The sequence below is a fragment of the Chionomys nivalis genome, chromosome 7, assembly GCF_950005125.1.
Source record: "Chionomys nivalis chromosome 7, mChiNiv1.1, whole genome shotgun sequence".
Lineage (NCBI taxonomy): Eukaryota > Metazoa > Chordata > Mammalia > Rodentia > Cricetidae > Chionomys > Chionomys nivalis.
Genome location: NC_080092.1, coordinates 41,771,884 through 41,795,502, shown reverse-complemented (window position 1 = coordinate 41,795,502; position 23,619 = coordinate 41,771,884). Strand labels below are relative to the sequence as shown.

The 23,619-nt window shown below is 50.0% G+C and overlaps 1 protein-coding gene across 3 annotated transcripts; it reads right to left on the bottom strand.

Moving 5' to 3' along the window:
- Positions 1 to 338: 338 nt before the first annotated feature.
- Positions 339 to 23,246, bottom strand: Nt5m (5',3'-nucleotidase, mitochondrial). 3 transcript variants are annotated; one of them, XM_057776430.1, is made up of 5 exons: positions 22,900 to 23,246; positions 17,765 to 17,865; positions 12,078 to 12,138; positions 4,398 to 4,512; positions 339 to 3,351 (listed from the first exon to the last, which is right to left on the bottom strand). In XM_057776430.1, exons 1-5 carry the CDS (start codon positions 23,140 to 23,142, stop codon positions 3,209 to 3,211), a joined length of 663 nt encoding a protein of 220 aa, XP_057632413.1. In that variant the 5' UTR covers positions 23,143 to 23,246; the 3' UTR covers positions 339 to 3,208. The 3 variants fall into 3 exon arrangements, with proteins under 3 accessions (XP_057632413.1, XP_057632414.1, XP_057632415.1); XM_057776431.1 differs by lacking the exon at positions 22,900 to 23,246 and adding an exon at positions 21,905 to 22,885; XM_057776432.1 differs by lacking the exon at positions 22,900 to 23,246 and adding an exon at positions 20,358 to 20,572.
- Between the last annotated feature and the right edge of the window lie 373 nt (positions 23,247 to 23,619).

Here is a 23,619-nt window from a genome sequence, read left to right as displayed (position 1 = left end):
CTGGCAGCCAGACTGGGTCCTGTGTAAGAGTCTCCCAAATGCTACTGGTTCTGAAGAAATGAAGGGGTCATGGAGAGCAGCTGAAGCTTGGCACTGTGACGACCAGGAGAGGCCACTGGGGTACCAGTGGAAGCCTCAGGATTGAAGGGGTCATGGAGAAAGGTGAGGCTTGGCACCATGAAGAGAGCCCAGGAGAGGCTATTGGTGAAAGTGCAGTCCAGTTGCTGCAGAAGACCCAAGTGTTTTGGAGATGTGAGTACCACGGGGTGATCACCAGCAGCAGCAGCAGTGGAGTGGAGCCAGCAGGAGCCTAGAAGACAAGCTGTGTGTGCGGCAGAGGGCAGAGCTGGAGAAGTGACCCAAGCTTTAGAGGATCCCAGAAGATCCTGAGTGGATCCCAGACATTAGATACCAGGTTTTTAAAGCTGGAGGTTTGTTTTGCTTTGTTTAGATTATGACTATGCCCTGGCTCTTACGTCTTGATGTAAAAAAAAATAACTTATTTTTTATTTTATAGGAGTTCACGGTTGAGACTTTGAATATTGTAAATATTCAAAACTGTGAGGTAGTGGGGCTTTTAAGTTTGAAATATTTTATATTGTGAGGTCCATATTAATGTGTGATCTTGGGGATGAAGAAGGAAGGAAAGGTGTGGCTTTGTGATTTGTGTGTCAAGTTGACAAGGTGTCAGTTGTGGTAGCTAGTTTTATGTCAACCTGACACAAGATAGAGCTATATGAAAGGAGGGAAGCTCAAATGAGGAAAAAGCCTCCATAAGATCTGGCTGTAGGGCATTTTCTTAGTAATTGATGGGGGAGGGCCTGGCCCATTGTGGTTGGTGCTGTCCCAGGGTAGATGGTCCTGGGTTCTATGAGGAAGCAGGCTGAGCAAGACAGTAAACAGCACCCCTCCATGGCCTCTGCATCAGCTCCTACCTCCAGGTTCCTTCCCTGTTAGAGTTCCTGTCCTGATTTCCCTCAGTGATGGACTGACCACAACTGGAAGAATAAGTCAAATAAATACTTTCCTTTCCAACTTTCTTTCTGGTCATGGTGTTTCATCATAGCACGAGTACCCTTAACTAAGACAGCAGGGTTGTCTGTCATTGGTGGGGCAGATTCTGGATAGCAACGAGCGGCCCTGGTTTCTGTTCCCTGAACTAGAATCACAGTATTTTCAAGGCAGGGCTGAGTGACCCTTATTTGTTGCTGTGATCTCTGACTTGGAAAAAGCTCAGGTATTTAGGAGGTACATGACAGACCATCCCCAACCTGTCACTGAAGGTCACAGGCAAAGAGAATTCCCTCACTGCGACAGCTGGGGGCTGTAAGGCTCCAGACCGCCCAGGTCACTCTAAGGGGAGACTTGGCATTTGGCAGCATAAGGATCACGGGAAAACAGGCCGTATGGCTGACAGGAAAGAGAGAGCCAGGCCCAAGCCAGCAAGAGTCACAGGAATGAGTTCATCCACCTCATTTATCACACTGTTTCCTGGTCCTGCATAGATGGCGCGTGGGAGTGAGATCTTACCTCAGATAACACAGGGTCTCTGGAGCAGGCACAGAGCCCACACTCCAGGGACTGGCTTTCTTCCAGGCCCCCAGGTCAAGGCATCACCAGATGCTGCCCTGCTTGAACCAGAGTTCCAGGATCAAGAGACACAACTGCCACGTTTCCGGCACGGCACTGGCAGGGCCCCCAACCAGCACAAGGGATAACAGTGGGGTGGTACTATGGAAAGCCACATAAGGCCAAGTCAAGAGGGGCTCAAGCAGGGGATTCCTGGGGCAACCTTCTCCAGACTGGGTGGTGGATGTCCTGGACCTCCCTACCTAGCCTGGGTGACAGAGCTTAGCTCTTAAGACAAAAAACGGGAAATGGAATTCCTGGCCAGCTCTGAGAGCAGGGTTCTCACCCACATTTTTTTGTCTACCTAGCCCGGTTCCTAGGCAGTCAGAAGATCACCTGCCACAGGTGCTGAAGGCGTAGTATGAAGGCCAGGAAACAAACTGGGGTCCTGGTTTTTAATGTTTTTACACAGGGCTTTGCTATGCAACCCTAACTGGTCTTGAACCCACAGCAACACTCCTGTGCCAACCTAAGTGCTGAGAAAACAGGTGCGTGTCATCATGCCTATCTCAAGTACAGGTTCTGAGGATGCAGCTGGTCTCCAATGGCACCGTTTCTAAAATTCTCAAGGGAGGGGCAGTTGGTTCAAGCGTCACCTCCCAAGGACCCAGCCCAAAAGGAACACGTGCTGAGGCTGTGACAACAGCTTCTAGGCCTATGGAAACTTGGCCTTGAGGAAAGCGTAGAGAAGGCCCTGTGCCTGACTCAGGGTTAGGAGAACATGTGTGAGGTACTGGGCTTGAGGGAAGCAGGGCCTCCCTCAGAAGAATGGGACCAAAAGGAACCATCAGGCTGCCAGCTGTGCTGCCATTGAGGCCATTTCGCTCCTGCGCCCACGTGGTACCACGTGAGGACCAGAAAGGAGAGCTATGCCCACCTCTGTTTGTCCATGGGGGACTCCCAGATGCTTACATCACAGGCCGGAGGACACGAGATCATCCTGGGGCAGGTGCTAGAGAAGGCCGTAGCTACATGTGAATAGCATTTGTTTCTCACATGGTCAACAAATGATCAAGCCTGCTGGCTCCTCGCTGGGCCGTGAATAGGATCTAGGGACACCAGAGAAAGAGACCACAGCACTAGCCATAGGCAGGGTCACTGTTGGCCTCCAAGAGAGCCTGGTGGCCACTGAACACCAGGAGGAGAGAACAGACTAAGTGGGTAAGTTGGACAGGGCGCCATGTTAGAGGTGGAAGGGCACATGCCTGCCAAGGGACCCTCTGTCATCTGCCCCTGGCACTCTTTACCTTACAAAGGCCACAGATCCTAAACCAGGGCCCCTCCGTTCCTTAGAGAACACCCTATTGTAAGCAGTGGGAGGCAGTGGCATGGCCCCTGCCTGAGGCTAGGTCAAGTTTCCCGAGAGCAAATGCCTTTCTCCCAGCCCTGCCCCAAGATCAGGTAAAGGACTGGGCCAGGAGAGGAAGGGGAGTGTGTCGAGAGGTTGTCTTGATCAAGGATCCATTGGGTCCTCCAGGAAATGCCAGGGAGCTGCAGCACAGCCCTCAGCAGGTTGCTTGCTGTCCAGTCATGAGCTGCGAGCCCCACACTGGACCACGAGAGAGCCGCAGCACAGCCCTCAGCGGGGCCGCTTGCTGTCCAAGATGGCCTTCCAGTCATCTGCCCACGAGTGCAGCCTCCGGCGAGGGGGCTTCAGCTGCAGGTGATGATTGTGGCAGGAGGTAAAGAGGATGTGCTCCCAGCTGGGGTGTGGCTCGGCCCCTGTTGGGGGAAACAGGGCCTCAGTGCAAAGCCTGGGATCAGTCATGAGCCCTATCAGTAAGTGCCGTGCCTCTCCTGACTCAGTTTCTCTGTCTGCAAAGGGATGCTCTTAGCCTGCCCTACAGAAGGCATGAGGGTAAAACAAGGCACTGTGCACAATGTGCTCCGTGCAACACGCAGGAAGCGGGCCACATGGAGATGGCTGACAGGGCTGCCATCACTGCTCGGCCTGGCCAACCATCTAAAGTGGGAAGCCCAGGACTGTGTGCCCCGCAGTTACTAGTACCAATCTCCTTCCATGCTGTGCCGCAACCTCTTTGAAGTGACGGCCTACTAGTTCCCGTGGCTGAAGCCCATGGGTCATGTTGCCCTAAGCCTCTGGAAGACTTTGCGGGGAAAGAAACTGTTTTCCTACCAATGTGTCCAGAACAAGCTGTTACCTGCAACTCCAAAGAACTACTAGGAGGAAGCAGCTTGCCCACAGTGCGGCAAAACCAGGCAGAAGACATCCAGGAGGCACGAAACAGCGTGGGCTGACTAATGGAACTCCCAAATCCCACCACACCCGAAGCCCTCCCTCCACCCTACTGCGTCAGTTAAGTGAGCCAAGCTAGTGGCTTGCTTGTTTTCTGGGAAGGGGTCGTTAGCTGAAGCCGAAAAAAGAACAAATGCACTGCCCAAGCCACTGGCAGCCATGGAGCATACTGTGATTTCCTGTTATGTAACAGACTTGCCTGTGCTACCTGAGGGGAAGAGGGGGCAGGGAGTTACTAAACACAAAGGTTTGAAACCAAAGCTGGGTTCTTCACTCAGGAGAGTCAACAGAGCAAACTAAGTCCAGGTAAAGGCACAGACATTCTGGCTTCCAGTAGCCCCCTGTCCCTAGGGTGCAGCCAGGCCTTTCCAACAGGAAGAAGCCCCTGACTGGGTGCTGATAAACGCCTGGTAAAGGGGTATGTGAGATGAGGAGACCCCAGGAGGAGGTATGTGGGAGAAGGGAGAAGACACTAGGGCTACCCAGCCTCCCCCTGCCAGAGACTACTTGCCTGTGATGTCCGGCCGGTCATCTATGAGAAGGTCGGCAGAGACCACGGTCTTGTCTCTGGTCAACACAATCTGTTCCAGAAAGTCAGGGCCGAAGTGCTTCTCCACCCAGGCATACTGGAGGTAGCAGAGGAGATGACATCAGACAGAGCTCAGCCTAGAACCTCAAAACTCTGAAGGGAAGGAAGCTAATACAGAGGGCCAGCTTGGGCAGCTCTACGCCCAGGAATTTGTCACTTGGGAGCTGTGTACCTGCACACTCTTCGGGAGACTACAGAAGGGTCACAACTCAGACCCAGACCTGACAGCCCCAGAGCGGCACAGAGTGCTCTCAGCACTCTATCAGAGGTTAGTCACGCTGGCTGCCACTGTGTCCTGGGGCTTAGTGACTTCCTGAGGCGGCCAACTCACAAGAGAAATAGCCAGTGGATCTGCCCAATGTCTCTGCTGGGAATAAAGTCAGAGACAGGTGGATTCAAACCACGTATGATTTGATATTGGGGAGGGGGGGTGGAGTTTGACTGTCATATCAGTGCAGAGGGGTGCTGCAGACGGCTGATGTCCCAGGCACACAAAGAGTGCAAGTGTCTGCAGGACTGACAGACAGGAACAATATCAGACCACGGGAACGGCTAGCACTGACAGAACACCGTGCAATCTGGCAGGCCACACTGCCTTCACCACGGTGCCGCTCTGGACTGCCTCTCTTTCCTAAGACACTCTGGGAACTGGGAAAACAGCCTTCCCTCCTGCACCACACTACTGAGGCTAGCAGCAGACGAGGCCTGAGTAGCCATGTCAGGAGAACCAGGAGAGGGATGAGTGGCCCTGGGCCTGAGGTTCACAGTTGTGCCACTCTGCCCAGGGTGTAGCTGCATCTAACCACCTGGCCACCCTTCTAAATCCTCCCTGTTCTGCTCATAGAACAAGACCAAGACAGGTACGGACTTTAGTCAGGTCAGCTTCCAGCAGAAGGAAAGAGGAGCCTTTGCCTGATTCATCTGGCCTCATGTGAGAACCAACAGAAGTCAGAAGTTAGAAAATGGCTGTAAGCATGCTACTGGCTCACATGGGATGACCTCCCAAGGGCTGTGTAGCCACTGCAGCAAAACCTCAGGCAGGTCCATTTAGTCCCGGCTGTGGTCCATGTGACTTGGGCAGACATATGAGCAGACTACATATGGCCCCAAGTGACCTCTAGCCCAGGAAGGACTTGGAGAACAGAGCAGAGCCTAAAGAGAGGGCTGCATGGGCCTGCCCTGTTCCATGCACGCCCTCAGGTCTCACAATGTAACCTTCATTTTCAGGCAGTTCTCTCTCTTCAGGTCTTTAACCACACACACGCATGCACGATGCACCAATAGACAAGACACTCACACACACTTTTCAGGCGCGCTTCTCCCCTGACACAGCAAGTTCCTACAACTGTCCCCTCTGCTTCACCTCCACACTCCTCATCCCTCCAGGCGAGGGGCACAACTGTGGTCACATTATCTGTATCCCTGCAATCTGCCTCAGTAGCCTCTGGCACCCTTTAGGACAAGGACGGTAGTCCAAATGTCCAATGAAGGAGAAACAGTCCTTTCTGGACAGACTGCCTGAGGTTACTCCAACTGGAAAGGCTTCATGGCCAAGCCTTCAGTGAGGCCCTGGAGGCCCTACCGGCCATCTTCCCGCACAGACACCCACTGCAGGGAAACAGGATCCCATTAGGATCATAAAGGAGCTTAGCCGCATGAAGACGCTGCCCCAGGCAGATGGGGAGTGGGTGGGCTGAGACCCTGGGATGCCTCCCTGAGTGGGGTCAGGTCACGGAGAAGACACAGGGACTCGTGTTGACATGGGGGTGACACAGAGGCAAGACTGGAAGACAAACAAGGGCTGCTCATGTGAGTGTACTTCATGCCCATTTCTTTCTTACCCTCATGGCAACCTGGGTGCAGACGTCCTTCCCACTCCTGCAGCTCTTGGCCCTGACTGTACGAGGCACATTGAAGAACTAGGGAGACCCCTGGGCTTCTTCCACAACTAAGACAGCTTAGGCTTAGTGGTACCAGGGTTCTGAGGCAGGACAGGGTCTGGGCCCTGAGCACCATGTTTCATGAACCAATCACAGAGCTGAGAAGTTTTATTTCCTTTGTTAAGGCCAGCACCCCTGTGGGTGATAATCATGGGCTTGGGTGCAGCATCAGCATCAAACCACAAGAACCCGGTCCCGTGACCCGGTCTCTGGGGCTCTTGTCTACAAGCCACAGAGGAGCAGCTGCACAAAGGAGCAGCTGCTGTGGTTCGTGGACTCTGTACAGATGAGGAAACTGAAGTTCAACAAGGACCAGCAATGGTTCCCACCACTGAACTCTCCTGCCTGTAGCTGGAGGAGAGCTCGGGGCCCAGGACAATCAGAGCCGGGCCCCTGCCTGAGCACCCAGACTGTGGCCGGGACAGTCAGAGCTACCCCTTCTAAACGGGCATGCCACTGCTCTGCTTCTGAGCCTTGCTCATCCCTGGACAGCTGCCTGGTCCATGTGTGGTAACGAGAGCATTGAGATGGCTGTTCTTCTGGATTCTGATGACCTCTAACTAAAACCCAGCAGCTGGGTACACCTGTGAGGAAATTTTTATTAATTAAATCATTTGAAGTGGAAAAAGCCACCTTTAATCCAGATCTCTTGAGGTGGGAAGATCCACCTTTAATCTAGGCTACTCCTTTGGCTGGGAGCCTGTATAAAGGGCATGGAAGAAGGAAGCTTGCTCTTGATCTTGCCGGCAAGTCCATTCCTTCCCTGACATTAGAGCCTATTTCTTCAGAATTCCAGATACAATGAAGACCAGCTGAGACACCAGCCTTGTGAACTGAACAACTACTGGACTCTTGGGTTCTCCATCAGCAGACAGCCACTGTCAGACTAGCTGGACCACAGCCTGTGAGTCACTCTAATAAATCCTATAAGTGGATATTCATCCTATCAGTTCTGTTCCTCTGGAGACCCCTGACTAATACAAGCACCTTCTATTGCATGGATGGGAAGACTGTGTGTGGATGCAGAGGCAGGTGGACCTCTATGAGTTCAAGGCCAGTCTGGTCTACAGATCTGTCTACCTCTACCTTCTGAGTGATAGGATTAAAAGCATGTGCCCACCATACCTGGCTATAACTATAGTTTAATTTTATAGTTTAAAAATTATTTAAAGAATAATGTTGGGAAATTTGCTGCTTTGAAATTATTATGAAATGCTAGTATTCAAGACAGTACAAGAGAGATATGGATTAGTGAACCCATTCAGAATGTCAGAATGAGACCAAGGAATAAAAAAGCCCAGACTGCCTTCCCAGGACAGAAATAACTAGAACCATACACCTGCAAGACATAGCAGAGCCTTTACCTTCGCTAATTCCCCTCCATGTAAAAAATTAATCAAAAGTGGATCATAACCTACATAGTAAAGTGAAAAGTATAAAATTTCTTTCTTCAGAAATAGCTGCCAGGGAGTAATGGCACACACCTTTAATCCCAGCACTTGAAAGGCAGAGGTAGGTGGATCTGTGTGAATTTGAGGCCAGCCTGGTGTACAGAGTGAGTTCCAGGAGAGGCTCCAAAGCTACACAGAGAAACCCTGTCTCAAAAAAAAAAAAAAAAAAAAAAAAAAAAAACGAAAGAATAAAACAAACAAACAAAGAGTTAAATCTGGACAGCTGCCTGTGAAGAAAAAAAATAGATCCATATCTCTAGCACCCTGCACAAAATTCCAATCCAACTGCTTCAAGGACATCAGCATAAGGCCAGATACCCTGGATCTTATAGAAGAGAAAGTAGGGAATAGGCTGGAACTCCTTGGCACAGGAAAAGACTTTCTGAACAGAACACCATTAGCACAGGCACTAAGATCAACAATTAATAAATGGGACCTCATGAACTGAGAAGCTTCTATACGGCAAAGGACACCATCATTCAGACAAAGTGGCAGGTTACAGAATGGGAAAAAGTCTTTACCAACTATACATACACTAGAGGGCTAATGTCTACAATATATAAAGTATTCAAAAAGCTGGTCATCAAGAAAATAAATAACTCAGTTAAAAGATAAAAAGCTTCTGGAAGCAAAGGACACTGTCAATCAAGTAAAGAGACAGCTTACAGAATGGAAAAAGGTCTTCACCAGCTGTACATACATCAGAGGGTTAGTATTAGGAAATCCTGACGATAAGGCCCTATTGCTGAAGACATCACACACGTATATCATCAAACAGAGAAATGAAGCTGGTGCTCAACTAGAAGCTTCACTGCTACTGACGAGTGTGTTTATAGTGCTAGAAGGTAATATACTTAATCCCTAAGGAGAAGCGTAATCATCAATCTCACCCAGCTACAGCTAAAAGCTATACCCACTGGGGCCATAGTGGCACAAATGTTATCGAAGAAACCAACCAGCTTTTGATGGGCTATAAGGTCTACTCCATGAGACAGGACCCATACCTGAGATGGTTAGTGAGGCTAAGAACTTGAGACTGATAGGTCATGGGCCCTAAGGAATCTACTGCAATTATTCTGCTAAATGAACACAGCAATGAAACAACTCCTAATCACACATAGCTAAACCCCGTAGACTGGTGCACTTCTCAACCCATGTCGAGAAGCTTCTTCTTAGAGTAGATGGTAATTAACATAGAGACCTAAAACCAGAGACAGAGACCTTTGAGCACTCATGGGATGTCTCTTCCTTTCAAGACTCAAGGATCTACACTGAAGAAAAAGATGAAAGATTTTAAGACCCAGAGGTGGTGGACAACTTCAAAAAAACGGTGTCTCCAAGACACGACAGGGCCAATGCACAGATGAACTCACAGAGACTGTGACAGCATCCTTGTACTAGCTAGTTTTATACTAATTTGACAAAAGCTATGGTCATCTGAGAGGAAGAAACCTCAGTTGAGAAAATGCCTCCACAGGATCAGGCTGTAGGCAAGCCTTTAGAGCATTTTCTTAACTAGTGATTGATAGGGGAGGGCCAAGGCCACTGTAGTTGGTATGACCTCTGGTACCTGAGTTCTGTAAGAAAGCAGGCTGAGCAAGCCAGTAAGCAGCATTCCTTCATGGCCTCTGCATCAGCTCCTACCTCCAGGTTCCTGCCAGGTTTGAGCTCCTACCTTGGCTTCCCTCCTGGGATCATGACTCAGGATATGTAAAGTCTATAAACTCTTTCCTCTCCAAGCTGCTTTTGGTCATAGCAGTAGAAACCTTAACTCAGATCACTCAAAAGACCTATACAAGCTCCCAGCATGGAGAAGGGGAAGTGGGCACTGAGTCCCACCCCTAACCAAGAAGTTATTTGCAATTGAGAGCTACTAGGAGGGGAGAAATCTCTTTCATTTAATCAAAGTATTAACCACATCCCAGGCAGGCTGCGTGCTCAGGAATAGTTGGCCAATATAAAACAGAATCCATGTTTTGTTTTGTTCTATCTTATTTTGTTTCTTTTCTTCTTGTGCTTTGTTTGCTTTGGTTTTGCATTTTTTAAGAGAGAAAAAGAATATGAAATGGGATGGGTAGGGAGAGGGGATCCGGGAGCTTGTGGGGGATGGGAAAGAATGTGACCAAAGATATGTGACCATATGGTATATTAAAACTTTTTAATTAAAAAAAATGACTCTGCTAAGCCAGGGGTAGTTCACACCTGTAATCTTGGAAGGCTGCAGTATGAGAATTGCAGGATCAGGCCAGCAGCACTATTCCGGGGAATCCTGCCTCTAAGGACAATTAAAGAGGAGCTTATGAATTTGAGAGGGAGGGAGAGCAGGGGAAGTGCTGGAGGGGAGGACGGGTAGAAATTATATAAATACTCTTGTTGGGTTTCAAAAAATACTTTGAAAATGGTTTTGATAGTTCTCTGTTGGACAGCGGATCTATTCAAGTGGTCCTCAGGTGCCTAGCTCTGTACTGAGGAAGAAGATAGCTAGAACCTTCGCAGATCTCAGTCTGGTAGGAGACAAAAATAATTCCGGAACAAGAAGAGCCATTCTGAGTGGTGTACAGAAAACCAGGGCCAAGACAGCTATGCCGCTGCTATGACATAGAGAATGAATGAACGTCAGAGATGGCGGTCAGCAAATGTGGTGAGCATCTGACCAGAGGTGTGCAGTGGAGAGGGACAAGGCAAATGCAGTGAGCATCTGACCAGAGGCGTGCAGAGGAGAGGGACGTTGCTAACTGCATTGGTTACTTTGCTTGTCAGTGCAGTGAAGAACCTGGAAGAACAAACTTAGGAAGAAAGGATCGGTTCTGGCTCATAGTTTGAGGACACAAAATCTATTATGGCAGGGAAGGCATGGGAAAGCTTGCTCACATCTGGGAAACAGAGATACAAGAATTTCAGGTTGGAAGCGGGCTTTCCATCCCATAAACCTGCCCCCAGGAACCCACATTCACCAGCCAGACCCCGTCTCTTAAAGGCTCCACAACTTCTCACAACGGCACCACAAACCAGGGGCTAAGCGGTCACAAGAGTCTATGGAGGGTGTTTCACATTTGAACCATACTACAAGTCAAGGACAGCATAAAATGCTGAGGAGTGGGAGCTCCTAGGATGGAAAGAGACAGGCAGGCTGTGGGGCCAGGCTTTTTACAGGGAAGGAATTTTAGCATGGGGCTGAACATGATCCACCTTATGAAGTCACATTAGTTCTACAAAGAAATTCAAAGTGGCAGCAATGAGAGAAGCAGAAAGATACCAGACATGTTTCAGAAAGAGAATCCACAGGAAACAGGATCCATTTTACACGGAGGGCCAGGGGAAGGCCAGGGGAAGGGCACACTGCTAGTAGAGCCGGTACACAGCACGAGGCACGGCACAAGCAGTGGAAACCAGGAACCGCGGCTACACTGGACTTTTATAGACTTTCTCAACATCGCTCCCTACACAAAACCATAGAGCAACTGCAGCAAAAGTGCGATAACTGCATGCGGTGCTGTAGTCACCTGGGGACGGGGAGATGTGTAAATAAACTGTAAAGGAACTCAAGTGTCTGTAGATTCTGACAGCCAACCAGGGTACCTGTACTGGCCAGTCATCTAACCACTCTGCTTCTCTCATTAGACAAAGGAGCTTACAGAAAAAAAATCACATTTCCTTGCTTAGATGTTCTTTCTTTCTGTTTTATTTTTTTTTGGGGGGGGGGGTAGGCATGACGATTTCACTGTAGCCCAAACTGGCCTCAAATTTACTATGTAGCACAGGCAGGCCCAGATTAGCAATCCCTCTGTCTCAGCCTACTGAGTGTTGGGGTTACAGCTTAGCCCACCACGCCAGCTCTTGGTCAGACTTTTCACATAAGCCTGAGGATGGTGCTAAATGGCGGAGCGCTTGCTTGGCAGGCAGGATGCTCTGAGTTCCAGTCCCAGAACCACAGGAGTGAGTGTGGGAATGAGTGAGAGGACTCTGTTCACGCAGGGATGTCCTTGAGCTTCTGACCCCTCCCTGAACATGGTTCTCTCCTTCATCCCTGCTTTACCAGACTTTCCCGGACCAGGCATATCTGATAAGTGTGACAGGTACCCTTCCCACCTAGCTTGTCACATGTCCATCCAGCAGATGAGACAGAGCCTCAGGCTGGTGCAGAGAGGCGGGGAGCACCATGACGGGGCCCTGTACCACACAGCAGCCCTCGCCTGGGATGGACTCCTTACCTTCTCATAGGGACAGTACTTGATCATCTTGATGGGGCTTGTGCAGATGAAGACATCAGTGCTGCCGGGAGAGAAAGGACAGTGAGCCGTGCAGTTATCTCCACATCACCACGCACTGCCCACCTCTGCTAGCGGAGCCCTGCCAGGGTCTAAGCCTGTACCTGTCACGGGAAAACCCACTGTTCTGATCTTCCCCACGAGAGGCTACAGCTTCTAATTTCTGCCTGAATCAAAGGTCCTGGGAAGCCACAGATGATACACCTGGTCACAGGCAACAAACTCTGAGGTGGGCAATTTTAGAGGACTAGACCCAGAAGGTTAGCTGGGTTAATGCATACTCTAGTTGAGTAAGAAAACGGGGAGAGAAAGAAGCATTGGTAACAGGCACAGCACTGAAAGGATGCAAGAGGGCTGAGGGCTCAATGGTAGAAAAGGTGTGTCGCAAGGCCTTGGGTTTCTTCTTCAGCACCAGAAAGGGAGGAGAGAGAAAATAAAGGGAAAAATACTGCAGACCCTATAGACAGGTGAAAGAGAACCGCGCCCCAGTTGGTTGAAACTACCCTCCACCACCTGCTACCCTCCACCACCTGCTACCCTCCACCACCTGCTACCCTCTATCACCTGCTACCCTCCACCACCTGCTACCCTCTATCACCTGCTACCCTCCACCACCTGCTACCCTCCACCACCTGCTACCCTCCATCACCTGCTACCCTCCACCATCTGCTACCCTCCACCACCTGCTACCCTCCACCACCTGCTACCCTCCACCACCTGCTACCCTCCACCACCTGCTACCCTCCACCACCTGCTACCCTCCACCACCTGCTACCCTCCACCACCTGCTACCCTCCACCACCTGCTACCCTCCACCACCTGCTACCCTCCACCACCTGCTACCCTCCACCACCTGCTACCCTCCACCACCTGCTACCCTCCACCACCTGCTACCCTCCACCACCTGCTACCCTCCACCACCTGCTACCCTCCACCACCTGCTACCCTCCATCACCTGCTACCCTCCACCACCTGCTACCCTCCATCACCTGCTACCCTCCACCACCTGCTACCCTCCACCACCTGCTACCCTCCACCACCTGCTACCCTCCACCACCTGCTACCCTCCACCACCTGCTACCCTCCACCACCTGCTACCCTCCACCACCTGCTACCCTCCACCACCTGCTACCCTCCACCACCTGCTACCCTCCATCACCTGCTACCCTCCATCACCTGCTACCTTCCATCACCTGCTACCCTCCACCACCTGCTACCCTCCACCACCTGCTACCCTCCACCACCTGCTACCCTCCACCACCTGCTACCTTCCATCACCTGCTACCCTCCATCACCTGCTACCCTCCATCACCTGCTACCCTCCACCACCTGCTACCCTCCATCACCTGCTACCTTCCATCACCTGCTACCCTCCATCACCTGGCAGTCATATCTATGACAGCCATAGCCAGGTGATGGAGGAGGAAGGGAGCCAGGCTTCACCAAGACAAGCGCTCCTGCTCTGCGGCCTCATGAGGGGTGGGAGGGGAGCATGGGCTTTGCATAATAAATGCACCATCACAGCTCTGGGTTGCTGATCCTGGCCAAAAAGGGCTTCCCAGGTGCTTGTTCCTCCTCATGCCCACAGGCTGGACCTCCAACCAGCAACATCATCCTGTCCCAAAGAGTCACAGCATTGTGTTCTGCTCTGGCACCTGTATGGGCTGGCCCATCGAGTCAGGAAGAGTATTATTTCTCCAACTCTCTTTGGCAAATTAGTCCCTGGGGAGTTCTGTGGAAGCCTGTCTGGTGGCCTCTGGGGGTTTTGCTTGTTCCTGCTCAGTGTTCAGGAAAACATCAGGTGCAGAGATGACACTGTTGGCAGGGTGACAGCATCTGCCCAGCCTCTCTGAAAGCTGCCTCGCCAAAGGTCCAGCTGTAGACAGGCTTTTCCTCACACCCCAAACCTCAGAGGGAAGGAAGACAAGCTGCCATCCTCTTCTTCACTGCTCCTTCCAGCGCCTGACTGCTGAGGTCCGAACCACACAGCCATCTCCCCGCCCCGCCCTGCTGCCACCACATGCTGCCTACTCCAGAGCTTAGAATGACTTGTTCAACTCTCAGTCCCAAGTTTTGCCTACACTCAACTCTTCAACCGCAATACAGACAGCCTAGTCAATTCTAACTCCTCCATCCAAACTAACCCTTTATGTGGGAAGGAGGCACAGGCAGACTCTTTTTATTGTCCTGACTCGCTTTGAATTCCTGTGCTCATATAATCCCTCTGACTTCTGAGTAGATGGGTCTACACAAGGCACCATCTGACTCAAATTGGTTGGTTTTAAGCAGTTTTACTGAGATACAGCTGACATGCAAGCATGCATGTGATACACATACATACAGGTAAACATATATAAAATATAAAAAGTTTTGAAAACTGCACTTATTAAAAGGGAAATTTTTGGTAAGTTGTAGGATATGAATGCCACAAAAAGGGGATCACTATGGTCAAGGCCGGAACACACCCTCTCCACCAAGCTGTTTTCTCTCACTACAAATTGCTTTCGTATGTTCTAGAACTTCATCTGGAGTTTGCTTTCCTGTCTGGCTTCTTGCACTCGGTCAAATGAACACATTAACAGTTTGTATCTTTTTAAAAGTCAAACTAATTTTAACATTTTTTTGTTTTATTTTAGGGTTTGTTGTTTTATATTGTTTGTGAGATAGGGTCTCACCATGTAGTCCTGGCTGACCAGGAGCTTGTTACATAAACCAGACTGGCCTTGAACTCAACAGAAATCCACCAATTTCTGCCTCTTGAGGCTAAGATTATGGTGTGTATCACTACTCCTAGCCTGATTTTAAGTTGTACTGAGATATAATCTATATAATATAATATTTGTCCATTTAAAGTATATAATTAAATACATTTTAATGTATTTGAAGGGTTTTACTAACACAGCTGCAACTTAACTTTTAGAATATTTCTAGTACCTACAGAAGAAACCCCATTAAGCAATCAGTACCCATTCCCACCTCCTCTGACCCCAGGTGGTAACAGATCTTCATTTTGTCAGATTTGAATCTACACATTTACTGTGTGTGGGGTGGAGGTCACATGTGGAGGTCAGAGGATAATTTACCACAATAGGTTTTCTCCTTCTATTGTGTGGATTCTGGGGTTAAACTCAAACGTGGCAGCAAACCATCCCCACCAACATCGTACTAGAATTTGGGAGTGGAGAGTAATAGAGGCATTTGTATACAGCACAATGAAGACCGTATCACATTTATGTCATTCAGTTTGTTACATTTAAAGAAATATCATGGGCAAATCTCAAAGTAAACCCTTATATTTGGGGTCAATTTACTTTAAACTGGGTGCCAAGATGATTCAATGGGAAAAATAACATTCTTCTCAACAAAAGGAGGTGGGCTTACTAGATACTCACACACAAAAGTAGTTCTTCCGGACTCACAGTGCATAGAGAAGAGCTGGGCATGGTGGTGTGTGCCTTTGATCCCAGCCTTCAGGAGGCAGAGGCAGGTGGATCTCCATTAGTTCAAGGTCAGTCTGGTCTACACAGCAAGCTCCTTGTCAGTCAGAGCTACTTAGTGAAAACCTATCTGGGTGTGTGGGGGGGGAAGGACCAGAGAAACTGGGTCATAACCAGAGCATCCACTTAGTCTGGTGGTTCGAATTACAATTACTATGGCCCCACAGGCCATTTGAATGTCTGGTTCCCAGCTGGTGGACTGTTTGTTAAAGATCAGGAGGTGGGGCCTTGTTGGAGGAGGCGTGGCCTTTCTGGAGGAGGTGTGGTCTTGCTGGAGGAGGTGTGTCACTGGGAGTGCCTCTGAGGTTTCAAAAGCTCACACCAGGGCAAATTTCAATCTCTCTGCCTCCATCCTGAAGATAACATATAAGCTCTCAACTACTGCTCCAGTGTCCTGCTTGCCTGCCTGCCGCCATGCTCCCCACCACAATAATCATGGACTAACCCTCTGGAACTTTAAGCAATATCCCAATTAAATGCTTTCTTTTATAAGTTACCATGGTTATGGTGTCTCTTCATAGCAGCAGAAAAGTAACTATGATACCTAACATTCACAAAACCCTTGGTTCAATCCTCAGCACCACAAAGATAGACAGACAGACAGATAGATAGCCTCAGCACCACAAAGACAGACAGACAGACAGATTAGATAGATAGGCAGGATCATATCTGAAAGTAAGACCCAAAGTTAAGGGGCTGGAGAGATGGCTTGGCAGTTAAAAACACTGGCTGCTCTTCCAGAGGATCCGGGTTTATTCCCAGCACTGGCTCAGAACCATCTGTGACTCCAGTTCCAAGGAATCTGACACCTTCATCTGCTGTCTACAGACACCAAACATGCATGTGGGGCACAGACACGCATGCAAATGAAACACCCATACACCTAAAATAAAATGATTTGGTTAAGAGCTAAAGCTAAAATCTTAAAACACAGGAAAAAGAAAAGCCGCAATGAGAAACCATAGTCACAGCCACCACCAGGACAGCTAAAAAAATAAGAGACAGTAACGAGTGTTGATAAACACATCAAGAAACTGCAGTCTTGCTGAAATTAGTGGCAAATAGCCTGATGGGTCTTTAAAACATTAAATACAATTATCCTATGACCTAGAAGTTTTACTCTGATTATGCTCCAAAGAAGTAACAGCAAGTGTTCAAACAAATGCTAACACTAATGTCCACAGCAGCACTATTCCCAGAGTCAGAAGGTGAAAACAGTCCAAACGTCCACCAGCTAAGGAACGGACACACAAAATGCAGTCTGTCTATACAACAGGAACTATTCGGTTGTCAAAAGCGTAAGTACTCGATTGGGGGTGTAGCTCAATGGTTACAGCACTCGCCTGTCATACAAAATACCCTGAATTCCCCCCCCAACCCCCGTCACACACTCACAAGATTAAAACGGCGAGCCTTGGCAGCTACTACAAAACTGATAAACCTTAAAATCATTAAGAAGCCAGACCACACACTAGATGGCAGCACTTATATGAACTGTCTGTAACAGGCAAAGGCCGGGAGGCAGAAAGTGGATTAGTGGCTTTTAGGAACCAGAGAAGAGCAGGAATGAGCAGTGTGCTAATGTGTTTGACATTTTCTTTTAGGGGGTCAAGAAAAATCTGAAATTGACAGTAGCAATGGCTCCACGACTTTGTAAGTGTTCTAAAAGCCACTGAACTGTACGTTTGAAATGGGGAAGCTACACGGTGTGGAGTTCGTCAATAAGGCTGTAAAAGATCTCAGGGACGCACACTGTCCACAGCTCCAATAGGCTCCAGAGAACGGTAGGGGGTGGGTGCTGAGTGAGGGCTTCACCACACACAAGCTCTCAGTTCACCAGAACAAGATGACACCCTGTCCTTTCTGAACCCTCTTTTTCCAGGTGAGGCCTGCTGCTCCCCGTTTTTTCAGCATATGGCAATTGAATAGGCTCTTCCACCCTGTGTGGCTACTTCACAACAGCAAGATGGACTTCCCTGATGGGCAAAGCCCATACTGGTGCCCACAGCATGTGCCTGCAAGGTCTTTTACCAGGGTCAGCAATGACAATGCAATGGGCCTCTGTAGGGCTGAGGAGAGAAGGGCAAAACAGCAAGCTAAAGATAGAGTCCCAAGGCAGGAAGACATACGTACTTCTGCAGGTTGGCCATCTGCTTCACAGCTTCCACGGCTCCTGGCAGAGGCTCGAGTTCAAAGAAGAAGTCCTTTGACTCCCAGATGCTGACGGCTTTCTCCTAAGAAGTCAAAAATGCAAGTCACCTCCAGGTCCCTACTGTCCCACCACCCTCCTCTTGGAAACACACACAGCTGGGCAGGGCTGCTACTAGGTGGAAAGGGGGTTCAAGACTCCCTACACTCACCCCAGACCCATGTCCTGGGGGAATCACAAGGAGTTGGCATGTGCTTGGAACCCCCCTCTCAGAAAGGATGTGACTTCTCTTAGGACACAGCAGAGACAAACTAAGGTGTCAGTTCGGGGAGAGCCACCTGGTGTTCTCAGGTTGAGGACAGTCTTCACAAAGTACACATGCGCTAGGCTTGCCTAGCACAGCCAGCACACAGCACACAGCGCACAGCACACAGTGCACAGCGCACAGCCAGCACACAGTGCACAGCACACAGCGCACAGCGCAAGCCAGCACACAGCGCACAGCACACAGTGCACAGCCAGCACACAGTGCACAACGCACAGCGCACAGCCAGCACACAGTGCACAGCACACAGCGCACAGCGCAAGCCAGCACACAGTGCACAGCGCACAGCACACAGACAGCACACAGCGCACAGCACACAGTGCACAGCACGCAGCACACAGCGCACAGTACAAACCAGCGCACAGCACACAGCCCACAGCACACAGCCAGCACACAGCGCACAGCACAAGCCAGCACACAGCCAGCACACAGTGCACAGCGCACAGCACACAGCGCACAGCTCACAGCCAGCACACAGCTCACAGCCAGCACACAGCACACAGCACACAGCCAGCACACAGCCAGCACACAGCTCACAGCCAGCACACAGCACACAGCCAGCACACAGCCAGCGCACAGCACACAGCCAGCACACAGCCAGAGCACAGCACACAGCCAGCACACAGCCAGTGCACAGCGGGGGCCAAGGGAATGCATGCATGGCCACAATAAAAGAACCACTAGGGTTGGAAGTTAAAGGAACTCAGAGATACTGAAGTGCACTATGGTCCTCAAGGATAGAAATACAGTAAGCTGAGAAACGGACAGCTAGGAGGGTCCCAGGTGCTTCACCACACCAATCAGAACAGCTGTGCTCTCACCTGGCTTATGTGCTAGGAACCAAGACATTATTTTATTTTATTGAGACAGGATCTCTCTGTGTAGCTCTGACTGTCCTGGAATTTTCTATGGAGATTAAACTGGCCTTGAACTCAGATATCCACCTGCCTCTGCCCCCCAAAAAGGGATTTTGTTGCTTATAAATTTGAAAGCCAAAATCCAAACCCTGTGCCAGGCCTAATGGCCCATGCTAGTCCCATTACTTGAGGTCAGGCTGGGCAACAAAATAAAACCCTGTCCCAGAAAGAAATATAAATCCTCTTTTTAGCTATAGTAAAACTGATGCCATATAGCAAAACAGGCTGAGTAAGGATCCCCTTTCTACCATGTATGAGTAGGTCAGAGCTCATGTTCCCAGAGTGCTGGCCAGATCTCCCCTAGGGCCAGGCAAGGGGGAAGTAAGACATCTCAGCCTCTGAGAGCAGAGCATCTCAGTGCTGTCCATGTGTGCGGCACAGGAACACCAATGCCTGGTTAAAGAGCACCCATTCCCTTGTCAACAACACGGGCTGAGCAAGCACACTGTTACTGAGACACATTCTCAAGTCCCACCCTTACAGCCTACAAGGACCAAAGATTGCTGGTTCACAATTTAAGAAAAGCATGATTTCCTTCAAGGCCACTTTAGGGTAATGCCATCAGGACTTGAACTCACATGCGGAGTCAGTATGACCCTTGCTGTGGGCCAACTCTGGGCTGGTCACCACTCTCAAAGAGCTTCTCACCAAGAACACAAAGACAAGACCCATCCCTTCCTCCCAAAGTCCTGGTGAGACAGGACAGACACGGGGTTCCAATGCCAAGTCCGTAGTTGGCCTCCCAGCTCCCTGGGAAGCACTGGTAGAGGCAGCGCCCCCTCTGGGCTCAGTTCTCTGTCCTAACAGCTGAGGAATCTAAGACAGCTAAAATGAGCTTTTCTTTCCACCTCAGCCTGCTTTCCTTCCAAGAGTACTGTGGAAACCGAAAGGAATAAAGACAAAGGTACTCCTTGACCCTTTGGAGCCACGGAGTCTACATCCATGGATTCAAACAACCACGGACAGAAAATACTAGGGGGAGTTACTATGTACTGAATGCTCAGAGGGCTTTTACTATGGCGTTACTCCCCGTATTGCATTCAGTATTTAAAACCATCTCCATGGCATTTACACTGCACTCGTATTATGTCTCCTATAGCGGGCTGAGCTATATAGGACTACACAGGTCATACACAATGCATGCTATTTTACACAAAGGGCCTGAGCATCTATAGATTTTGGTACCATGGAGGTCCTGGAATGGGTTTTCCCAATACCAAGGGGTAAGAACACAAAGTAAAAATGAGTGCAGCCATTATACCTAGGCTTGGAAAAGGAATGAGGTGGAAATTAATGGTTCCTCCCATCCCCTCCTTCTTCCCTGTGCTCTCTCACCTTGCACTTAGAAGATGGGAATTGGTCCCTTTGGGCCTGGAGTAGCTACACAAAGAGCTACTGAGCCACTGCACATTTCCTTGTTTTACGGTGCTGCTGCTGAAAGCCAGGGCCTCACGCAGCCTATGTAAATGCGATCACTAAGCTAAAACCGCTAAGTCTTTGTTGCAGACTTCTTTTCCTCTTCTTCTTGATGGTGCTGGTTTGGAGCAAGACTGCTCGCAGAGTCTGGGTAGATTTCATTTTATCCCATCAATGTATTCCCGGGGCTAGAGAGACGGCTCAGTAGTTCAGAGCACCTGGTGCTCTTGCACAGGACCTACGTTCAATCCCAGCATCTCCATGGTGGCTCACAAACATCTGAAAGGATGTTCCAAGGCTCTGGATACCTTCTTCTGACCTTCGTACACCAGAACTGCACATAGCACACATGTATACATGCAGATGAAACACTCACACACATCAAACTAAACAAATAAATCAATAAATTTAATACAATCCTATAAGGAAATTGTGTTCCCCCCGCCCCAAATTTGAGCACTGGTCAGTCATCTACAAGTGAACCCCATGCAAGGCAGTAACTGATTGCTGAGGCTACAGAGGTGACCCAGGTGATTGTTTCCTTTGCCTTAAAGCTTTTCATAGTTCTCAGCACTGGGAGATGTCAGCTACCTGGGCGCTCTGTGGAAGTCACCTGCAGAAATACCATCTGAGAATGAACAAAATGATATCCCATGTCCCCTTCCAGTACCTCAATAAACCAAGTTATTGTAGAGGTGCTTGATTTATTATGTAGCGGTCTGGGATTTGGGGGGAGAGTTGCAGGGCTGGGAAGGAACCCTAGCATTTTACACTTGCTAGGCAATCCTCTATCACTGGGCTGTGCACCTTGATGAAATTAAAAGAGAAAGCACAACAGGGAACAGGACAGACATTAGAGTGGGGAAAAAGAAACACGTGCAGCAGGCAGGCAGGTTGCTGGGTTGGAATCCAACTTGCACGCCTTGCTATCCTGTGACGTGGGAGCAGGTTTTCCTTGTGTACAAAGTGAAGACAGTAGCATCTTCCTACAGTCAAGACAAAGTAGTGGACCATGCAGGGGTTGGAGAAAGTCCAGAGTGAATGCGTGTTGCTGACAGAGGCAGAGTCATGAAGGAAAGGCAAAGCCTCCCGGCTGGGATGAAGCCTGAAGCATGATAAAGCCCTCCTCTGGTCTGACTGTAGATTTTGACAGTGTGTACAGAAAATGTCCGCCCCAGCTTTCTCCCCTGGATGTTTGCCACAAGCAGATGACTCCTACCTAGATGAGCTAAACCTGTCTCCCAGACCCAGCTGTCCACCACAAGCCATGCCTCCGTGTTCACCTGTATGCACCTGCCTTTCTGTCCAACTCCGTACAATAAATGCCCTGAGCTTCCAGGGATGCTGAGGCTTCTCCAGCAAAGTGCAATTAGGCTGAACCCAGCTTTCTGTCTGTGTGTCTTTTCCTTCATTACCTTACTGACATCACAGTCCCTGGAGAACGTGAAAAACTAGGTGTTACTAACCTGGTATATATCACCTTCTCACCATCCACTCCTCTAGCCGTGGCCTCTGGGCAGCCAACTGAAAGATGGCTCTCATTCTCTAAGGTAAATGCTGGGCGAATTCCCTTGTTCCTTTCATAGAGTAGTTTAAGTCTCCAAATTACATTCTCTCTACCAAAAAGCCTGGATAGCTATCTAGCCATGGGGAGGGGGTTGCCCAAGGGCCTTATACAGGTCAAGAGGGAAGTTGACTCTGACTCCTCATGTGACACCCAGAAAGTCATACTCTCTAGCAACGGTATCACTGAAATATATGCTTCCATGGTTTGGAGCACAGGAGGAGGGTGAAGACACTGTCAAATTCGTGGAGAGAAAGAAATAGCCATGTCTGCGTAGGGGTACGGAGGCATAATGCTTAGTCTATTTTTTTTCCATGTAACAAAATTATCTGAGGCCAAATACACCAAGAATTTAAAACCCAAGCCCAGCCTGGTGTTACAGGCTTGTGATCTCAGCTTCTTGGGAGGCTGAAGCAGGAGGATCAAAATTTCAAGGCCTGCCTAGGCTACCGAGTGAGTTAGTCCAAGGGCAGCCAGTAAAGTTAGTGAGCGCCAATGACAAAGAAAGTAAAGTAAGAGGCTTGGAAATGTAGGTCACAGAGAGTTTGTCTAACCTTGAGGAGGCTCTGGGTTCAATCTCCAGTTCTAAAGGGAAGTGGGTAGAGAGGGGCTGTAGCAGAGGTGGGGGTTTGGAGAGGGAGGGAGGGAAAGAAGGAGAGAGAATCCAGGCAGATTTTTTAGGGCTAGAGAGTAAGGAGATTGCTGGAAGCCAAGGTGACAGCCTGCAACTGTTGAACTATGGGTCCCCTAGCGCTGTGGCCCCGTCCTCCCTGAAGCCCTGTAGTACAGAACGACCCGCCAGAGGTCATGGGGAAGTCGGGCTGGCTTGGGACTGGACAGCTGCGGCCTCGGTTTCCCCTCCCGCGGGGCACGGCTGAGGGGCCTGCGGGTGCTCACGCTCAGCCCAGGCTGCAGACGTCCATACTGCTCCGACACCCAGAAGCCGCGCCGGTCCTCCAGCGCCACGAAGGGCAGGTCCGGGAAGCGCGCGCGGAACTTCCGGAGGAAGCCGCCCTCGAAGTCCGCCAGCACGCCGTCCATGTCCACCAGCACCCGCAGGGCGCGGCTGCCCGCCGGGCTCCGCTCATTCCGGACCGGAGCACCGCGGGGACGCGCGCAGCAACCGCGCAGCCGGAGCATCGCCCAGCTTGCTCGTCGCCCTGGGTCCTCGGCAGACGCAGCCTTCGCCGGGGACACGGACGCGCAGGCTCCGGCCCAGAGCGAGGCCCGCGCGCAGCCCCGTCGCCCTTAAAGCGATACGCGCCCAGAGAAGGTGAGCGCGAACGCGGGTTGCTGCTCCCCCTGGGACATCCAGCCCCAGGTTGCAGCGTTTAAGAGAGCCTGATTGGCGCACTCATCCAGCTGTGACATTGGAGGATGGAGGAAGGAGCCCAGCACCTGAGGAACCAAATCTGTGTCCTTAGGTATTTATTGAGCAGTTACTTCGTTGGGCTGTGGCCCCAACAGACGAGTTTCAGCCATCCTGAGGTCACACAAACAGATTGTGGACACAGGTTTTTAAACAACTGGTCATCCTGAAGTATATAGCCAGGGAGGATTTCAAGTTAGGCACAGGTAAAGGCATATATGCCTTTTGTGCATGATCCTCTTGCTGGT

Bases quoted from the DNA above. Each gene is read 5' to 3' on its own strand.
- Nt5m (XM_057776430.1), bottom strand. From the start codon at position 23,142: ATGCTCCGGCTGCGCGGTTGCTGCGCGCGTCCCCGCGGTGCTCCGGTC. The intron at 17,866-22,899 runs GTGAGCACCCGC...TTGACTTCTTAG, and splicing joins GTCTGCAGCCTGGGCTGAGC to GAGAAAGCCGTCAGCATCTG. The intron at 3,352-4,397 runs GCAAGTAGTCTC...TTCCCCCAACAG, and splicing joins TGACCGGCCGGACATCACAG to GGGCCGAGCCACACCCCAGC.